The 13906-nt window shown below is 42.3% G+C and overlaps 1 protein-coding gene across 7 annotated transcripts in view; it reads left to right on the forward strand.

The window, feature by feature from the left end:
* Atosa (atos homolog A) overlaps positions 1–12932 on the forward strand; it is a 76168-nt gene extending 63236 nt beyond the window's left edge. For 5 of the 7 annotated variants that reach the window (XM_076576693.1, XM_076576694.1, XM_042281277.2 and 2 more), the window contains 5 exons: positions 457–565; positions 1392–1550; positions 5764–5832; positions 7813–8009; positions 12357–12932. In XM_076576693.1, the coding sequence (XP_076432808.1) occupies positions 457–565; positions 1392–1550; positions 5764–5832; positions 7813–8009; positions 12357–12510 (688 nt within the window). In that variant the 3' untranslated portion in view covers positions 12511–12932. Of the gene's footprint in view, positions 1–456; positions 566–1391; positions 1551–5763; positions 5928–7812; positions 8010–12356 lie in introns of all 7 variants that reach the window. The other 2 variants (XR_006074213.2, XR_013052822.1) reach the window with 1 other exon arrangement.
* Positions 12933–13906: the final 974 nt, after the last annotated feature.

Consider the following 13906-nt stretch of genomic DNA (forward strand, 5'->3'; position numbering starts at 1 on the left):
CTCTCCCTCCCTCCTTCCTTCTTTGTCAGTCCTAGGATCCAGCCTAGGGCTTCATATGGAGTAGTTAAGTATTCTGCCCCTGGGGCTACATCTGCAGCCCCATAATTACAGTCACATAATTTAGTCTTTGAAAGTGAGCTGGTTGTAAAATTCTGAATATCATCCATTTCCAGTAGCTTCCACTATGTGATATATTATAAATTATACCTTGAAACCTTTCAGTGAATTATGTGTGTGTGTGTATATATGTATATATTCTTTACCAAATATTAGCAATACATATTTAATCTGAAATTTCAACTACAAATTTTGCATTTTAAAATTTGATAATATTAATTTTATTATATTAGTTTGAATAAACTTCCTCTAATTCGAATCAGCTTCTAATTCATTTTACAGATATAAATAAAATATTGCAGTTAATGTGTTCTTTTTTCCTTTGCTTTTTTAAAATAGCTCTCGACCATGTCTGAATATTGAAGAGGACCCAGATGTTCATGAAAAACCTTTTTTGAGTTCGAGTGCTCCACCGGTCACAAGTCTTAGTCTTCTAGGAAATTTTGAGGTAATGTTGTTTTGAAACTATTTTAGGAGTCGAAGTGCCTCCAACTAGGACTACAGTATCATTATGTCTTTAATAATAATCTTTCTGAGAAGAAAATTAGACTCTTATTTTTTCAGTTAAACTAAACAAAACACCATAGATTCTACAACAGCATTTTTTTTTAAAGCAATCATTTTCCAACATGACAAATGCTTGATTTAGCTTTCTAACGCAACTTCTGTATGTGGCCTGTTTAAGTCCTTCTAGCACCTTCCTAGTGTGCTCTGTTATGGGCAAATACCTTCTCTGGTAGAGCCTATTATATAACATAGCCCAGGCTAGCCTTGAACTTTTGCAAGTCCTGTTGCCTCAGATACCTAAGTGCTGAGATTACAGGTGTGAGTCACTATAACATCATTTTTCATTTTGAGACATGATCTCTCTGTATCACCCAGAGTAGCCTTGAACTTACTCTCTAGCATAGTCTGGCTCCCAAGTGGCTACTCACAATACTCTTGCCTTGGCCTTCCAAATGTTGGGATTGCAGATGCATGCTACCATGGGAACTAGAAAGCATAGTCAAGTATTTCCTTAAATAGCAAATGAAATTAAAGCTGGACAGTAGTTGTACACGCCTTTAATCTCAGCACTTGGGAGGCGGAGGCAGGAGGATCTCTGAGTTCAGGCCAGCCTGGTCTACAGAGTGAGTTCCAGGACAGCCAGGGCTACACAGAGAAACCCTGTCTTGTGTTGGAAGAGGGAGGGAGGGAGGAAGAGAGGGAGGAGATGATATTGATTACTAATTGTTCTGTCTCTTTACAACACACCTCGTCATCTTGTCTTCCAGGAATCTGTTCTGAATTACCGTTTAGACCCCCTCGGCATAGTTGATGGCTTTACTGCCGAGGTAGGAGCCAGTGGTACTTTCTGCCCCACGCACTTAACTCTGCCCGTGGAAGTGTCTTTCTACAGTGTTTCGGATGATAATGCTCCCTCGCCTTATATGGCAAGTACTTTTTTAACTGTCTTTTTCTGCCAGAATCAGCCAACCTAGTAATTCACACGTCTGCTTCAGTCCTGTCCTTGAAAACATGAAACAATTGCTAAGAGAAAGTTAGAAACTGATATAGATCAGTAAGCCAGACCACTGCTCCGTGACCTTTTTCTCAGTTGGCTTAAATAACAGGTGACCTGTTTTGCATTTGAAAATGGTGCTGAAAATTTACTCATTTCTACACGACTTACTGATGACTGACTGGCACAGCCAGTCCAGCCTGCTAAGTTCACACAAATCCCCCAGTGCTCACTGTACACTCTAATTCCAGGTGGCTGCCTTCTCACGCATTTCTTATCTCAGTCACACTTAGTAAGATCTGGGAACCCGTGGCTGCCTGAGGCCCCTTCACCCCACCTTCTCCTGTTTGGTTTGTCTTTGGCACATTCTTTTTTGATCCTGGGGTTCTAGGGAGTGTGAGCTATTTCTCACTACAGCAGTGTCTTAGTGGAAAGAAAGCGAGCTTCTGGGAGTTAGAACACAGCCTTGAGCCTGAGGTCCAGTAAATTTACCTTTCCCATTTTCTGTTGCAGTGGATTCTGGGTAAAATAAGCATTACCCTGCAGAAGTGCTTCTGAACACGGAGTGTATATAAACACTTCTTCAAAATACCAGGGAGAAGTTTGTAGTGACGGTGTGAAGTGCAGGTCACATAAGTCTCTCTGTGAGAAGCAGAAATTCACACAGGCCTAGAACTCAGCAGCCTGACTTCACACTTGCCCAGTGGCTCCCTCTCTCCTGCCTCAGGGCTTTGAAGGACACTAGTGACAATGTCTTTTGTTAAGAATAAAAGCTATGAAAAGGGATTTCCCTATACCTGAGAGGAGGTGATGCTATACTTTTTAGGTCCCTAAATCTGACCACCTCATTGTTGACCCAGTTTGTCAACGAGGCTAGTTTAGGCTTACTCCATTTTTAGGGTGAAATTTTGGTCCAGGTCCTGGGTAGTGTTTTAGACTTTGATAGAAAATAACAGAGAAATATTACAAACAGAAGAACAAATATGTACAAACAGAAGACTCTGAATAGTTACTGGAAAAGGGATAAGTCAACCTACTGGATTAAGTTAGTTCATCCTTTAAGGATATCTGCCTTCGTATCTCAGTAGGCTTGGGGCCAGCATGGGCTATGTAGTAAGTTCTAGAAGATCCTTGCCTTCAGAGGAAAACCCTGTCTCAAAAATCTAAAACAACTAAAAATCAATGCCTGGCTGCCTTTTCTGTGATATGGTCTTCACTCAACTATCTATCATTTTTTCCCCTAGTCTGTTTACTTAGTAGGTATGGGTTCCTTTTATTAGCAGCTCACTCCAACATTCCACTACAAATCTTTCCTAAATTTTGTTCTATTTTGATAGCTCAGTCTTCTTTTAAAGGACTGATCATGTTTTGTTAGATAGGACTGATCATGTTTTGTTAGATGATACGTATCCCAGACCACCAGAAGTAATGCACCCTTATGTTACTCTAATAATTGTGTGACCTTTCCTCACAGATTGAATGGTCCCCAGAGGTAAAATGTTAGGACAGAACAGTCTTTGTGGTGAGATTTTGCATCAAACAATTCTTTAAAAATTAATTCTTCCCGTTGGAGTCAGCAGTAAGAATGTTCTCCAAGAGCTGCACCACAACACTCAGCTGCCGGGAAACAGTGTCAGAGATACCAGTCTGACCTCAAAGTCTGTGTAGCTGAGGCTGGCTTTGAACTCCTGGTCTTCTTGTCTCTACATCTCAAGTAATGGGATTTCTGGTGTGTCGTCACACCCTACAATTCAATAATTTGAAGATTTTTTTTTTATGTGTGCTAGGAGTCTGTCAAATTTAGTTCATCTTAACCTTACTGTTACAAAAATGCCAGAGGAGATGTTTCTTTGTATTAAATAGGGTAATTTCCTAAGTGTAAATATTAACAGTCTGGCCTATGAAACAAATCAAGTCATGTTAATCAAATTCTGGTATTTTTGTGTAATTCCTAACTGTCCAGTGCTTCTGCCGGTTTTCTCTCCTTCGATATTGTTGTTTGGAGGCTAGAGCGAAGGCTCAGCAGTTACGAATACTGGCTGCTCTTCCAGAGGACCCAAGTTTGGTTCCCAGTACCCACCTTAGGTAGCTCACAACTGTCTCTGATGCTAGTTCCAGGGGACCCAACGCCCTCTTTTGGCCTCCAAGGGTACTGTACTCGTATGCACATACCCACACAAATACACCCAGTTGAAAAGAAAAGAAAATGTTTGTATTGGAGTGCTGCACTAAACATAAAAGACCTTTTAAATTTTTTTCAGTCACTATCAGCTTAATTGCAATATTGTTATGTTCTAAAAACTATTAGAAGTGTATATTAGAGAAAGAAATACAGTCACAGTTGTAGTTCCAGTCCCGTCCTGTCCCCCCCCCCCCCCCAGCTTTCTCCTTCTTGTGTGGGAAGGAGTTATGAGAAAGGGCAGCAACTCCTGGCTCTACCAGTGTGACTATAAAAGTAGCTATCATTTTGATATGCTTTACTTTTCCTTTCTGGAACTAGAAAGAAGAGTGTGTTTTTCATGTAACTGTCCACACTGCTTGTTCTTGAAAAGTGGTGAGCACACGCCTCAGTGAGTATGCTGAGCACACTGTGAGGAAATACTGTTGCATTGCAGGGGCCTAAGTCTAATGTCCATGCTCTCCAGGTGGAGTTAGGAGCATGTGTCAGAGTATGACTCTCTTTTCACCGTGATCCACTCCTTTTTACTCCCAACCCAGGTCTAGTTTCCAAACCCAGCAAAGATGTCACCTAGTGCCACGGTCCTGTGTTACGTTACTGTCACCACCTATGGCCATACGGTCGCCCTGGTTACTGAGAAGCTTTTGTGTGTTCAATCTGAGCTTTGGATTTACTTTCTTTGCATTTCTGCTTTCTTCCCCGTTGTTTGGACTTTGCAGACAAAATGCCTATGCTTAAGGTTTTCTTAAACTTGGTTTACAATGATATCATCAGGAAAGTCCTGTCGAAAGGCAGATTTGCTTTGGCAGATCTGGAGAATGGCTAGGCAGACTGCTTTTCTAGCAAGATCATGTGGCTGCTGCTGCTGCTGCTGCTGCTACTGCTGGTGGTGAAATGACTGTGCTTCACTTCTCCTTGGATCTCAGCTCTCAAGCCACTGTGCTCTGGTTCAGAGCTAGTTCAAAGTCTTAGATTCCTTAACAAGGAAACAGCTAAAGGGCAGTAGCCTGGGAATCCCAACACTTGAGGGGCCAAGGCAGGGGATTTTCATCAGTTCCAGCCCAGTCTTGGCTACATAGCAAGGCTTTGCGTAAATCAAAAAGCAAACCAAAAGAAACAGAAATAAGTTGGACATGGTGACAGACATGGTGTAATCCCAACACGTGGGAAGCAGAAGCAGGAGGATCTGGAGTTCAAGGCCAGACTTGGCAACATAGTCTGTTTGAAACCAGCCTGGACTACAAGAGACCCTGTGTCAAAAAAATGGAAAAAAAAAAAACATTCCAAGCACCTTAAGAAGATACAAGTTAAGACACAGTGTCTGAAGTAGCATTTCCTTTTGGAAAGGGACTTGTGTGGCTTTGGTGCAGAGCAGGCAGCCTTGTGTTGCTGGTAGACCTTCATTTTTCACATTTGCTTAGAACATCCCTTCTGCTGGAAATTCATCAGACTGGAACCCGGACCCTAGTCCCACCTACCTGTTGTCTTAGTTCTTTTCTTCTGTCTGTCATTAGAAAAAATTGATGTTTAAGTTGTTGACTCCCTCACTGAAGAATTCCTTCCATTTGGGGCCCAAAATGGTACTTTGTATACTCGTTACTTCAAGACCAGCCATTTCTTTGTTTCTCCATTCCCCCTCTTCTCTTGGATGATGGGAACTAATCCTATAGCCTCACTTTATTTCCTTATGGCTAGGAAACCTGACCCTGAGTCTGTCTCGGTGGCAGTTCCCAGCAGTGTGGTCTTAGGTAATGCTGTATGCTGATTGTTACAACATGTCCAGGAGAGCAGCAGTGAATGGTTCCTTTAGAAGGGGGAGCCTCAATGTTTCGTACTCACAGACTATGTCTCAATGCAATTGGAATATTTTACCATAGAAATTTACTGCAAGTGTAATAACGTGTTGTGTTGTTACTTTTCATCTTTTATATACATATGCACTCAATTTGTCTTCTTTTGTTTCAAGGGTGTGATTACTTTAGAGTCCCTTGGTAAAAGGGGTTATCGAGTACCTCCTTCAGGAACGATACAAGTGGTATGTGTTTTATAGCCTACAATTGCAATAATCATTCTCTCACACACATATAGAACTTAGCCCTTTCTCCTGCTACTGCTGCTGCAACAACCTTGGTAAGTAACACTGGGCTGCAGCTCTGTTTGGAGTTGCCATGCTCTGCCCCAGGAGTGACCATTTTGGGGACCTCCATTAAAGGAAAAGATTAATAATCTAATAGAGGTGAATGCTTTAGGCAAATGATACATATCATTTACATGACTTAAACTGTTTTCAATATAATTAGATCCTGACCGGTGTTTTCTATTAAATATTAAACCATATTGAGATTGACCTATATAAAAGAAGACCCCAAAATATTAGAATTGCTTTGGTAGGAAAATATGGGAAATGAGGTGTTATTACTAGTGTAATGGTTTCTAAAACTGACCCAATACAATCTGATGATTCCAGAGCAGAGAAGGTGGCATCCCTTCATCTGTATATTCATCTAATTTGGACTCAGAATACCCCTTATAACCAGGACAGACCTGATCTACGTTATCTTTCTATCTGACCTAGATAACACTGAAAGTCCTCAATCTGCTTCAGATTTTGCAGACTGGAAGAATCTGGCTGAGGCTGGCTGCTTGCACTCAGCCTCTGGTCTAGCCCAACAGGCTTCCTGAGCCCTGTGACCTCAGGGAGTCAGCACTTTTGTCAGCCTGGTCACACCTTATCACATCTGTCTCAGTGCTATGCTGAGCCTGTGCATTAATCTGGCATCTCACAGGGGTGAGACAGTAGTAAGCAATATGCATGTGTACCACCGAAGAATGGCTGCATATTAAAATGTGATTTCTTTATCCCAGACTTTTTTTAAAGTTCAAGAGTGATAGGCTTCTGTTCTCTAGCCCCTGACTGTGGAACCCATGAGGGTGTGTGAATCACTGGAGAGCTAGCTGTGAGCTGCCCTAGTAATAAGACATTAACCCAGAAAGAGAAGTCCACCTCTGAGTGGTCCATTTTAAGCATGATTTTATTTCTTACATGGTTTAAAATTCTGGGTCTGCTTGTGCTTGTTGAATGTATCAGCCTTGATCTTAGCACTGCTAGGTTGTAAACTTGGATCATAATGTTGATGTATTTCTCATTTTGATTCAGTGAGTGATGGCCAGCCCTGGGATGAGCTTCTGAAAGCATGGCACCAAGTTACCGATTGATGTGTTGGTAATTTGGTTAAAGTCAGTTCAGTAGCCTGGGTTTTTATTTAAAAATGTGTATTAAAAAATAAATTATTCATAGCCAAGAACAACTGAATGACTTCAGCCTTCTCATATTTTGGTCTCTAATGATACTGATGATTTGTGAAGTCTGATCATTTGTAGATGAAAACATAATGTTGTTATAGACTTTGGAGCTAATGAGAGTGAGCTTTATATCATGACCTGGAAATATTTTCAATAGAAAAGTCTCCCTTTGAACATTTATAGCAATATAATTGTACAATAAGTAGTTTAAAACAGCTACTTTAAACTTAGTTTTTCTGAGCTTGTATTTTTATTTTTAAAACTGCAATTCATTAAAACATAAGAAAAATTATAATCCACCTTGAGAATTTGCGGTTGATATCACCAGCTAATATTTGAAATGATGGAACCTAGAATATGATTACAAAATACACCATAAGAAGTGTATTCTACTTAAATTAAAACAACAGTTTCTGAAAATCTGAACAATGAGAAAAATGTATCTGGTTTGCTATTAAATATGAAATTTGTGGCTAAAGATTTTGACTTATTACAGGATTTTATCTTGTTGTGACATAAGAAATGAAGTTGAATCTTTGAAAGAATTTTGAGTATTATTTTGTGAACTTTTGAAATGTTAATATTAGCCTCTGAAATGAAACTTATCCAGTGGAATTAAATTACTAAACTGTCTGTTTAATTACTGACATGGTGTTGTGAGTCATATAAACAATCATCATTGTGAAGAATAACCCCTCTGTTGTTTCTTCAGACCTTATTCAATCCCAATAAGACTGTGGTGAAGATGTTTGTTGTGATGTATGACCTACGAGGTATGCCCGCCAATCACCAGACATTCCTGCGACAGAGAACATTTTCTGTTCCTGTTAAACAAGAAATGAAGAGAAGTATTAATAAAGAGAGCGTCCAGCACACAGCACAGTTATTACGCTACCTCATACATCTGAGGTAATGTTTCAAATTACTTCAGAACAATTTAACATTGTTACACTTGTTTTGTAAGCGAACTTTTTGACCGACTGGACCAGTACCGGGTACTCTGCTCTTGGGGCCTCTTGACAACGTGCCCGGATGGAGAACGTGTGGCATTCATTCCTACCACCCTTGCTGCTTACTGGAGTCAGGGGCTCGCAATTGTAGCTGTTAACTGGGAAATGCTAAAAGTCAGAGTGAAGCCTGATAATTGAGGCAGTAAGTTTTTAACCAGTGATGTTGATAGAAACTTAAACTGAGCCATCAGCCTGGATTGCAGTTAGCAGCAGGCATGTAGTAAAACCGCCAAAGCTGACTATGGAGTGAGCCTCTTACCTGTGATCCCGAATCTGAGTGGTCGAGGCACCAAGATACTTTACATCTTCTAAATCAGCAATTTGTTTTACACTCGGCACAGTCGATTTGAAGTAGTCCCATTTCAGGTGGCTGTTAGCCGCATGTAGCTAGTGGCCATATTGGACAGAGGAGTTCTGAAAATGGACTCTCCGTCACTCCTTGACCATTTCCTGCAAGGCATGCTTCTAGACATCTAGGAGGTAATAGTGCTACATGGAGGACACATTCCCAAGATGCCTTAGCCTCCTAGTTACTGAGCTCTAGGTCGTGGAAGGGCTTTGGGTTTTGTTGTCCTTCTGGTTCATTTTGCCAACATCCCTAAGTTGCATTTTAAGCGCTGCCCCCCCCCCCAATCCCTATGTAGCCCTCAGGAACACTGAGCAAAACAAAAGCAGAAGTCAGTGATTGGCTCTCAGGAACGCTGTGGGTCCCAGCTGTCCTTCAGTGTGTAAGCACCATGCTTGGGTCGGGAATGAGTCAGACATGCGGTGTCCACACCTGAGGCAGTGACTGACTGCTCCTCTTAGAACGCTGCCTGGTGGGCCTCGCCCCGTCTTGTTCTGTCCCCAGAAGACAATGTGTTTCCCTCACCCTGGCATTGCCTGACAAGAGCGTCGTACTACATCATGTTCATAAGCCATGAGCATGAAAAACGGCCTGTGAAACACAGACTTGGAGAACTTTGTCAGAAGAAGAGATGTGGGCCAGTGAGATAGGCCTCACGTGGTACAAGAACCAACTCACACAAGTTGTCCTCTGAAAACTACTTGCACGGTGGCAAGTATCCCCTCCCCTCCCCTCACACACAGATTTTCTTTTTAAATGTAAAAGAACTTTGTTTCCTGATATGGTTAAACCAAGCACTTGGAGAGGCAGAGGAAGGACGACTGACTGCTGTGAGTTCAAGGTCATCCTAGACTATGTAGTGAATCCCATGTAAGCCTAGGTTACAGGGCGATATCCTAATTTAAGAAACTTAAAAAACAAATAGATAAAATGAGATGCGTAATAAAATGGCAACAAATAAGTAAAGGAGACGTGTAATGAAATCACATAGTACAGCAATACTTCCCAGTGGTGGGCAGTGCTGCTCACTATCTCCCTAGTACGAGAGTATGAGGAAGGCCCTGGATTTTTTTTTCAGTGCTACCAAAATAAATAATAATAAAAAGCAGTGACAGCCCAGCCCAGTGATGGGGACAGTGATTTTAGCAGTTTGGGGGGCTGAGGAGGGAGGATCCCAAGTTCAACTCTGCCTGGGCCACAGTGCCCAATCAAGACCAGCCTTTGCAGCATAGTGAGACCTTGCCAGAGTCAAAAGAAAAACGAGGGCTGAAAATACAGCTTATTGAGAGTACTTCCCTAGTGTGTATGAGATTCTGGGTTCAGTCCTGAGTACCGCAAAGTCAGTCTGTCCGGCAGTTCTCTGATTCAGCCCCCATCTCAGCGTTGTCCTGATGCCTTCTGTTTGGTTGTTTGATAGTATTTGTTTCGTGGCATCGGGGATCAAACCCAGAGCCTGGTGAACGCTGCTGAGTTGCATTGCCATCCTCCTGAAGTTGAACAGTCTTAGCATGTGTAGCCAGCATTCACCCCAAATCAGCGACCTCTCCTTTCAGTCTTCACATAACACAACTAAATACTTACAAGCTATACAAAGCCTAATTGGAAAAATGGCATCTTCCCCAAAGCTTTCCAAGGTGAAAGCTTAAGGGAGGAGAAGTGAGCCAGCCAGTGAGATGGGCCCTGGCACATGCTGCCACACCAGGCCTTTCCATTAGTTTTGGAGTAAAGTCCATAAACACAGACCATTTCTGCTATGCCAAGGACAGTAGGAGAAATCAGCACTGGGTGGCATCTGCTGGGGAAGGGTAGTGGAAGATAGAACCAGCTCCGAGCCAACTTTTGATAGCCCCTTTCATTTCCCCACTAACTTTCGTCATTGCTTCTAGTGGTGTTTAGGTTTGATGGTTTCATTTAACCAATTGCTAAGAATAGCAGCGATCGTCCCAAAACTTGAAGTTTGCCCAGCACGATGCTTAACATCTGTAATATTTGCTGCACCAAGGAAGCTAAAGCAGGAAGATTACTCAAAGTTAGAGGCCAGCATTCGTTATATAGTGAGTTCCAGGCAGCCTGAGTACAGGGTGAGACCCAGTATCAAAACAAAAACTATGGACTTGGGGGGGCGGGGCGACTTGGTGGGTGAAGCATCTGCTGCACAGATCTGAGGTTCAGAACACACATTCAAGCTGGGTGAATCCTTGCTCTTGGGAGGCAAAGATGGAATCTCTGGAGTGAGCTGGCTGGCTAGAGGTTCTGGCTAGTATTTACATCAACTTGACATAAGTTAGAGTCATTTTGGAAGACTAAGAAAATGCGTCCACCAGCTTGGCCTGTGTGTGAGATGTCTTTCTGTATGCTGTGAATAGGTGTTGCTCCTGGTAGTTAATAAATAAAGCTGCCTTGGCCTATGGCAAGGCAGGATAGTTCCAGGTGGGAAATCCAAGCAGAGGTACAGGAAAAGAAGGGCAGAGCCTCGCATACGCCATCCAGCCGCCCAAGGAGCAAGATGCCAGCAGACCAGTAATGCCGCAGCCATGTGACAATGCATAGATTCATAGAAATGGGTTAATTTAAGTTGTAAGAGCTAGTTGGTAATAAGCCTGACCATCGGCCAACTATTTATAGTTAATATAAGCCTCTGAGTGCTTATTTATAAGCGGCTGTGGGACTAGGCAGAATGCAGAAAAGCCTCTGGCTACATCTGTGGGCAAGCTTGTGATGCATGTCCTGATAGAGAGTTGATGAGGAAGGGCCTAGCTCACTGTGGGAAGTGCCACCCCTGGGCTGGTGGTCCTGGGTGCTACAAAAAAGCAGGAGGAGCGAGCCAGTAATCACTCTTCCATGGCCTCTGCTTCAGTTTCTGCCTCTAGGCTCCAGCCTTGAGTCCCTAGCCTGGCTTCCCTGGATGATGGACTACAAGTTGTAAGATGAAGTAAACCTTTTCTTCCCCAAGTTGTTTGTGTCACGGAATTTTATCACAGCATTGGAAACCCTAACTAAGCTACTAGACTCGCCATTCAGTGAGCTCTGGGTTCAACAAGAGTCCCTGCCTCATAAATGAAGTGGAGAGTGAGGAAAATACCTGATACTTTGATACTGTCACTCACACACACACACACACACACACACACACACACACACACACAGAGAGAGAGAGAGAGAGAGAGAGAGAGAGAGAGAGAGAGAGAGAGAGAGAGAGAGAGGGAGGGAGGGAGGGAGGGAGGGAGGGAGGGAGGGGGAAAGAGAGAGAGAAAGGAATGCTCACATACACAGATACACATTTAAGAAAAACTTGACTCTTGTCTGTTTTATTTTGCTTTGCTTTGAGACAAATTATTATACTATAATCCAGACTGGTTTGTAACTCAATATGTAGTCCATAATGGGCTCAAACATGACAGTCCTCCTGTCTCAGCCTACTGAATAGTGGGATTGCAGATGTAAGCAATCATAGCCAGAAAAAACTTTTAGTATTCTTCAGGTATGGAACCCATTTTAATCTACCCTGAGTCATGGGCAGCTAATTTATATGAACTGTCTGTCTGTGTGTCTAGGATCTGCCTGACCACAAAGCCCAAGGCATAATCATATAATCGGCTGGTGTCATGGAAACTGACACCTTAGATGAGGAATGTGCATGTGCAGCAGAGTCAGGGGAGCAGTGAAGTCGAAACCCAGACTCAGAAGAAAGAAGCCTTGGTCCCCTTACAGAACAGGAGTGTGGTTTAGGGTGTGATGAACCAGGAGTGTGTTTTTGACAATTCAGACCCTAAATAAGGAACGAGTTAATCTTGTAGTACAGCAACACTGATTCTTCCTGCTTCACATTTTAATGATTAGGTTTACTTGTTTGAAAGACTCATTCTCTAACATTATTATTCTTTCTTTGTATTTACTTAGGTTCCAGAGTTCTAAATCTGGAAAGATCTACCTCCATAGAGATGTACGGCTCCTGTTCTCTAGAAAGTCCATGGAGGTTGATAGCGGCGCTGCGTATGAACTCAAATCTTACACTGAATCGCCAACAAACCCTCAGTTTTCACCAAGATGTTGATGGGGGTGAGGGGCAATTTAAAGTATTCGCTCAGTAGCCAGGCTTGAACGTGAGCATCCACAGAATGGAGTCCATCAAATCAGAGCCGGCGGGGGAGTGGCACTCCTCTGTTGTCCTGGACCAGACTTTGTTAAAGGACCCCTGAAGTGAGTGAGACCTGTGACTCCGTGTGGACTGGAAGCAGCCGTGTCTTCACCCTTTCCATACTGTTGAAACCACTTCATTGGACAGTTGCAATAGCAAAATCCCCCGTTAGATTAGTGTTTACACGTTTTATTTCTGTTATTTAATATTTAATGTTTTCCTTAATACTCAAGTGATGTTTGTCTCTAGTGTTCTAATGTAGCACAATCCTCTGTAAAATCATACTATGTATTTTTGACATTAATGTTGAAATCCGAAATATATGCACAAGTCTTTAATTTTGTGTGGTGTGTTTTAAGTGCTACTCATTTAAGCTACTGAAAGTGAGAATGAAATGTTGGGCTTCTTGAAGATTAATGCACTATGCAAGCATGTCTGCTTTTTATATCTCCAGGTTAGTTTTTACAACACCCATTCAGGGGCTGTCCCTGGAGTAACATGCTGTTCCTCGGTGCAGTCAGACAAAGCTGCTCTGTCCCCCTGGCAAGCTCTCAGCCTCATGCCCATTCTCATCCCTTCTGAGGTTCCCCCCCCAAAAAATGTTCTATTTTTCCTGAATCACAACTGTAGAGGTTTTACTTTAAATGGCTGTCCCATGCTAAATAATTTTCTCACACTTTTAAAAAGAATATGTACTTTGAAAACAAATTAATATTTATATTGTAAATATATGCAAAAAACCCTAAAACGTGTATTTGCCTTTTATTCTGAGATGAGACATTTGTTTAACTGTTGGATTAGACATCAGACAGTTTTCCATCTACCTCTACAGCTGCCAAGGAGAGAGGCATTTGGCAACGGGAAAGACTACCAAGCAAGGGAGCGTGACTGGATGCATCAGAAGCTGCCTCCTGCCATGGATAGAACCTGTGTTCCATCCTTGATATTTGTGCTGGGGTGATGGGCAGCACACCAGACAACAGGAATATTTGGATTGCAGATCAGGATTGGGACACACTCCTGTAATCCCCACACTAGGGGTGCAGAGGCTGGAGGATTGCTTCAAGTTTGAAGCTAGCTGGTCTACATAGTGAGCCCCAGGATAGCCACAACTACATAGACCCTGTCTCAGAGAGAGAGAGAGAGTTCCCATTCTTTTTTTTTTTTTTTTTTTTTTTTTTTTTTTTTTCACTTATAAACTGTATGGCCATGGCAGGCTTCTTGCTAACTGTTCTTTTATCTTAAATTAACCCATTTTTATAAATCTATACCTTGCCACGTGGCTGGTGGCTTACCGGAGTCTTTACATGCT

Source organism: Peromyscus maniculatus, chromosome 7, assembly GCF_049852395.1.
Source record: "Peromyscus maniculatus bairdii isolate BWxNUB_F1_BW_parent chromosome 7, HU_Pman_BW_mat_3.1, whole genome shotgun sequence".
Taxonomy (NCBI): Eukaryota; Metazoa; Chordata; class Mammalia; order Rodentia; family Cricetidae; genus Peromyscus; species Peromyscus maniculatus.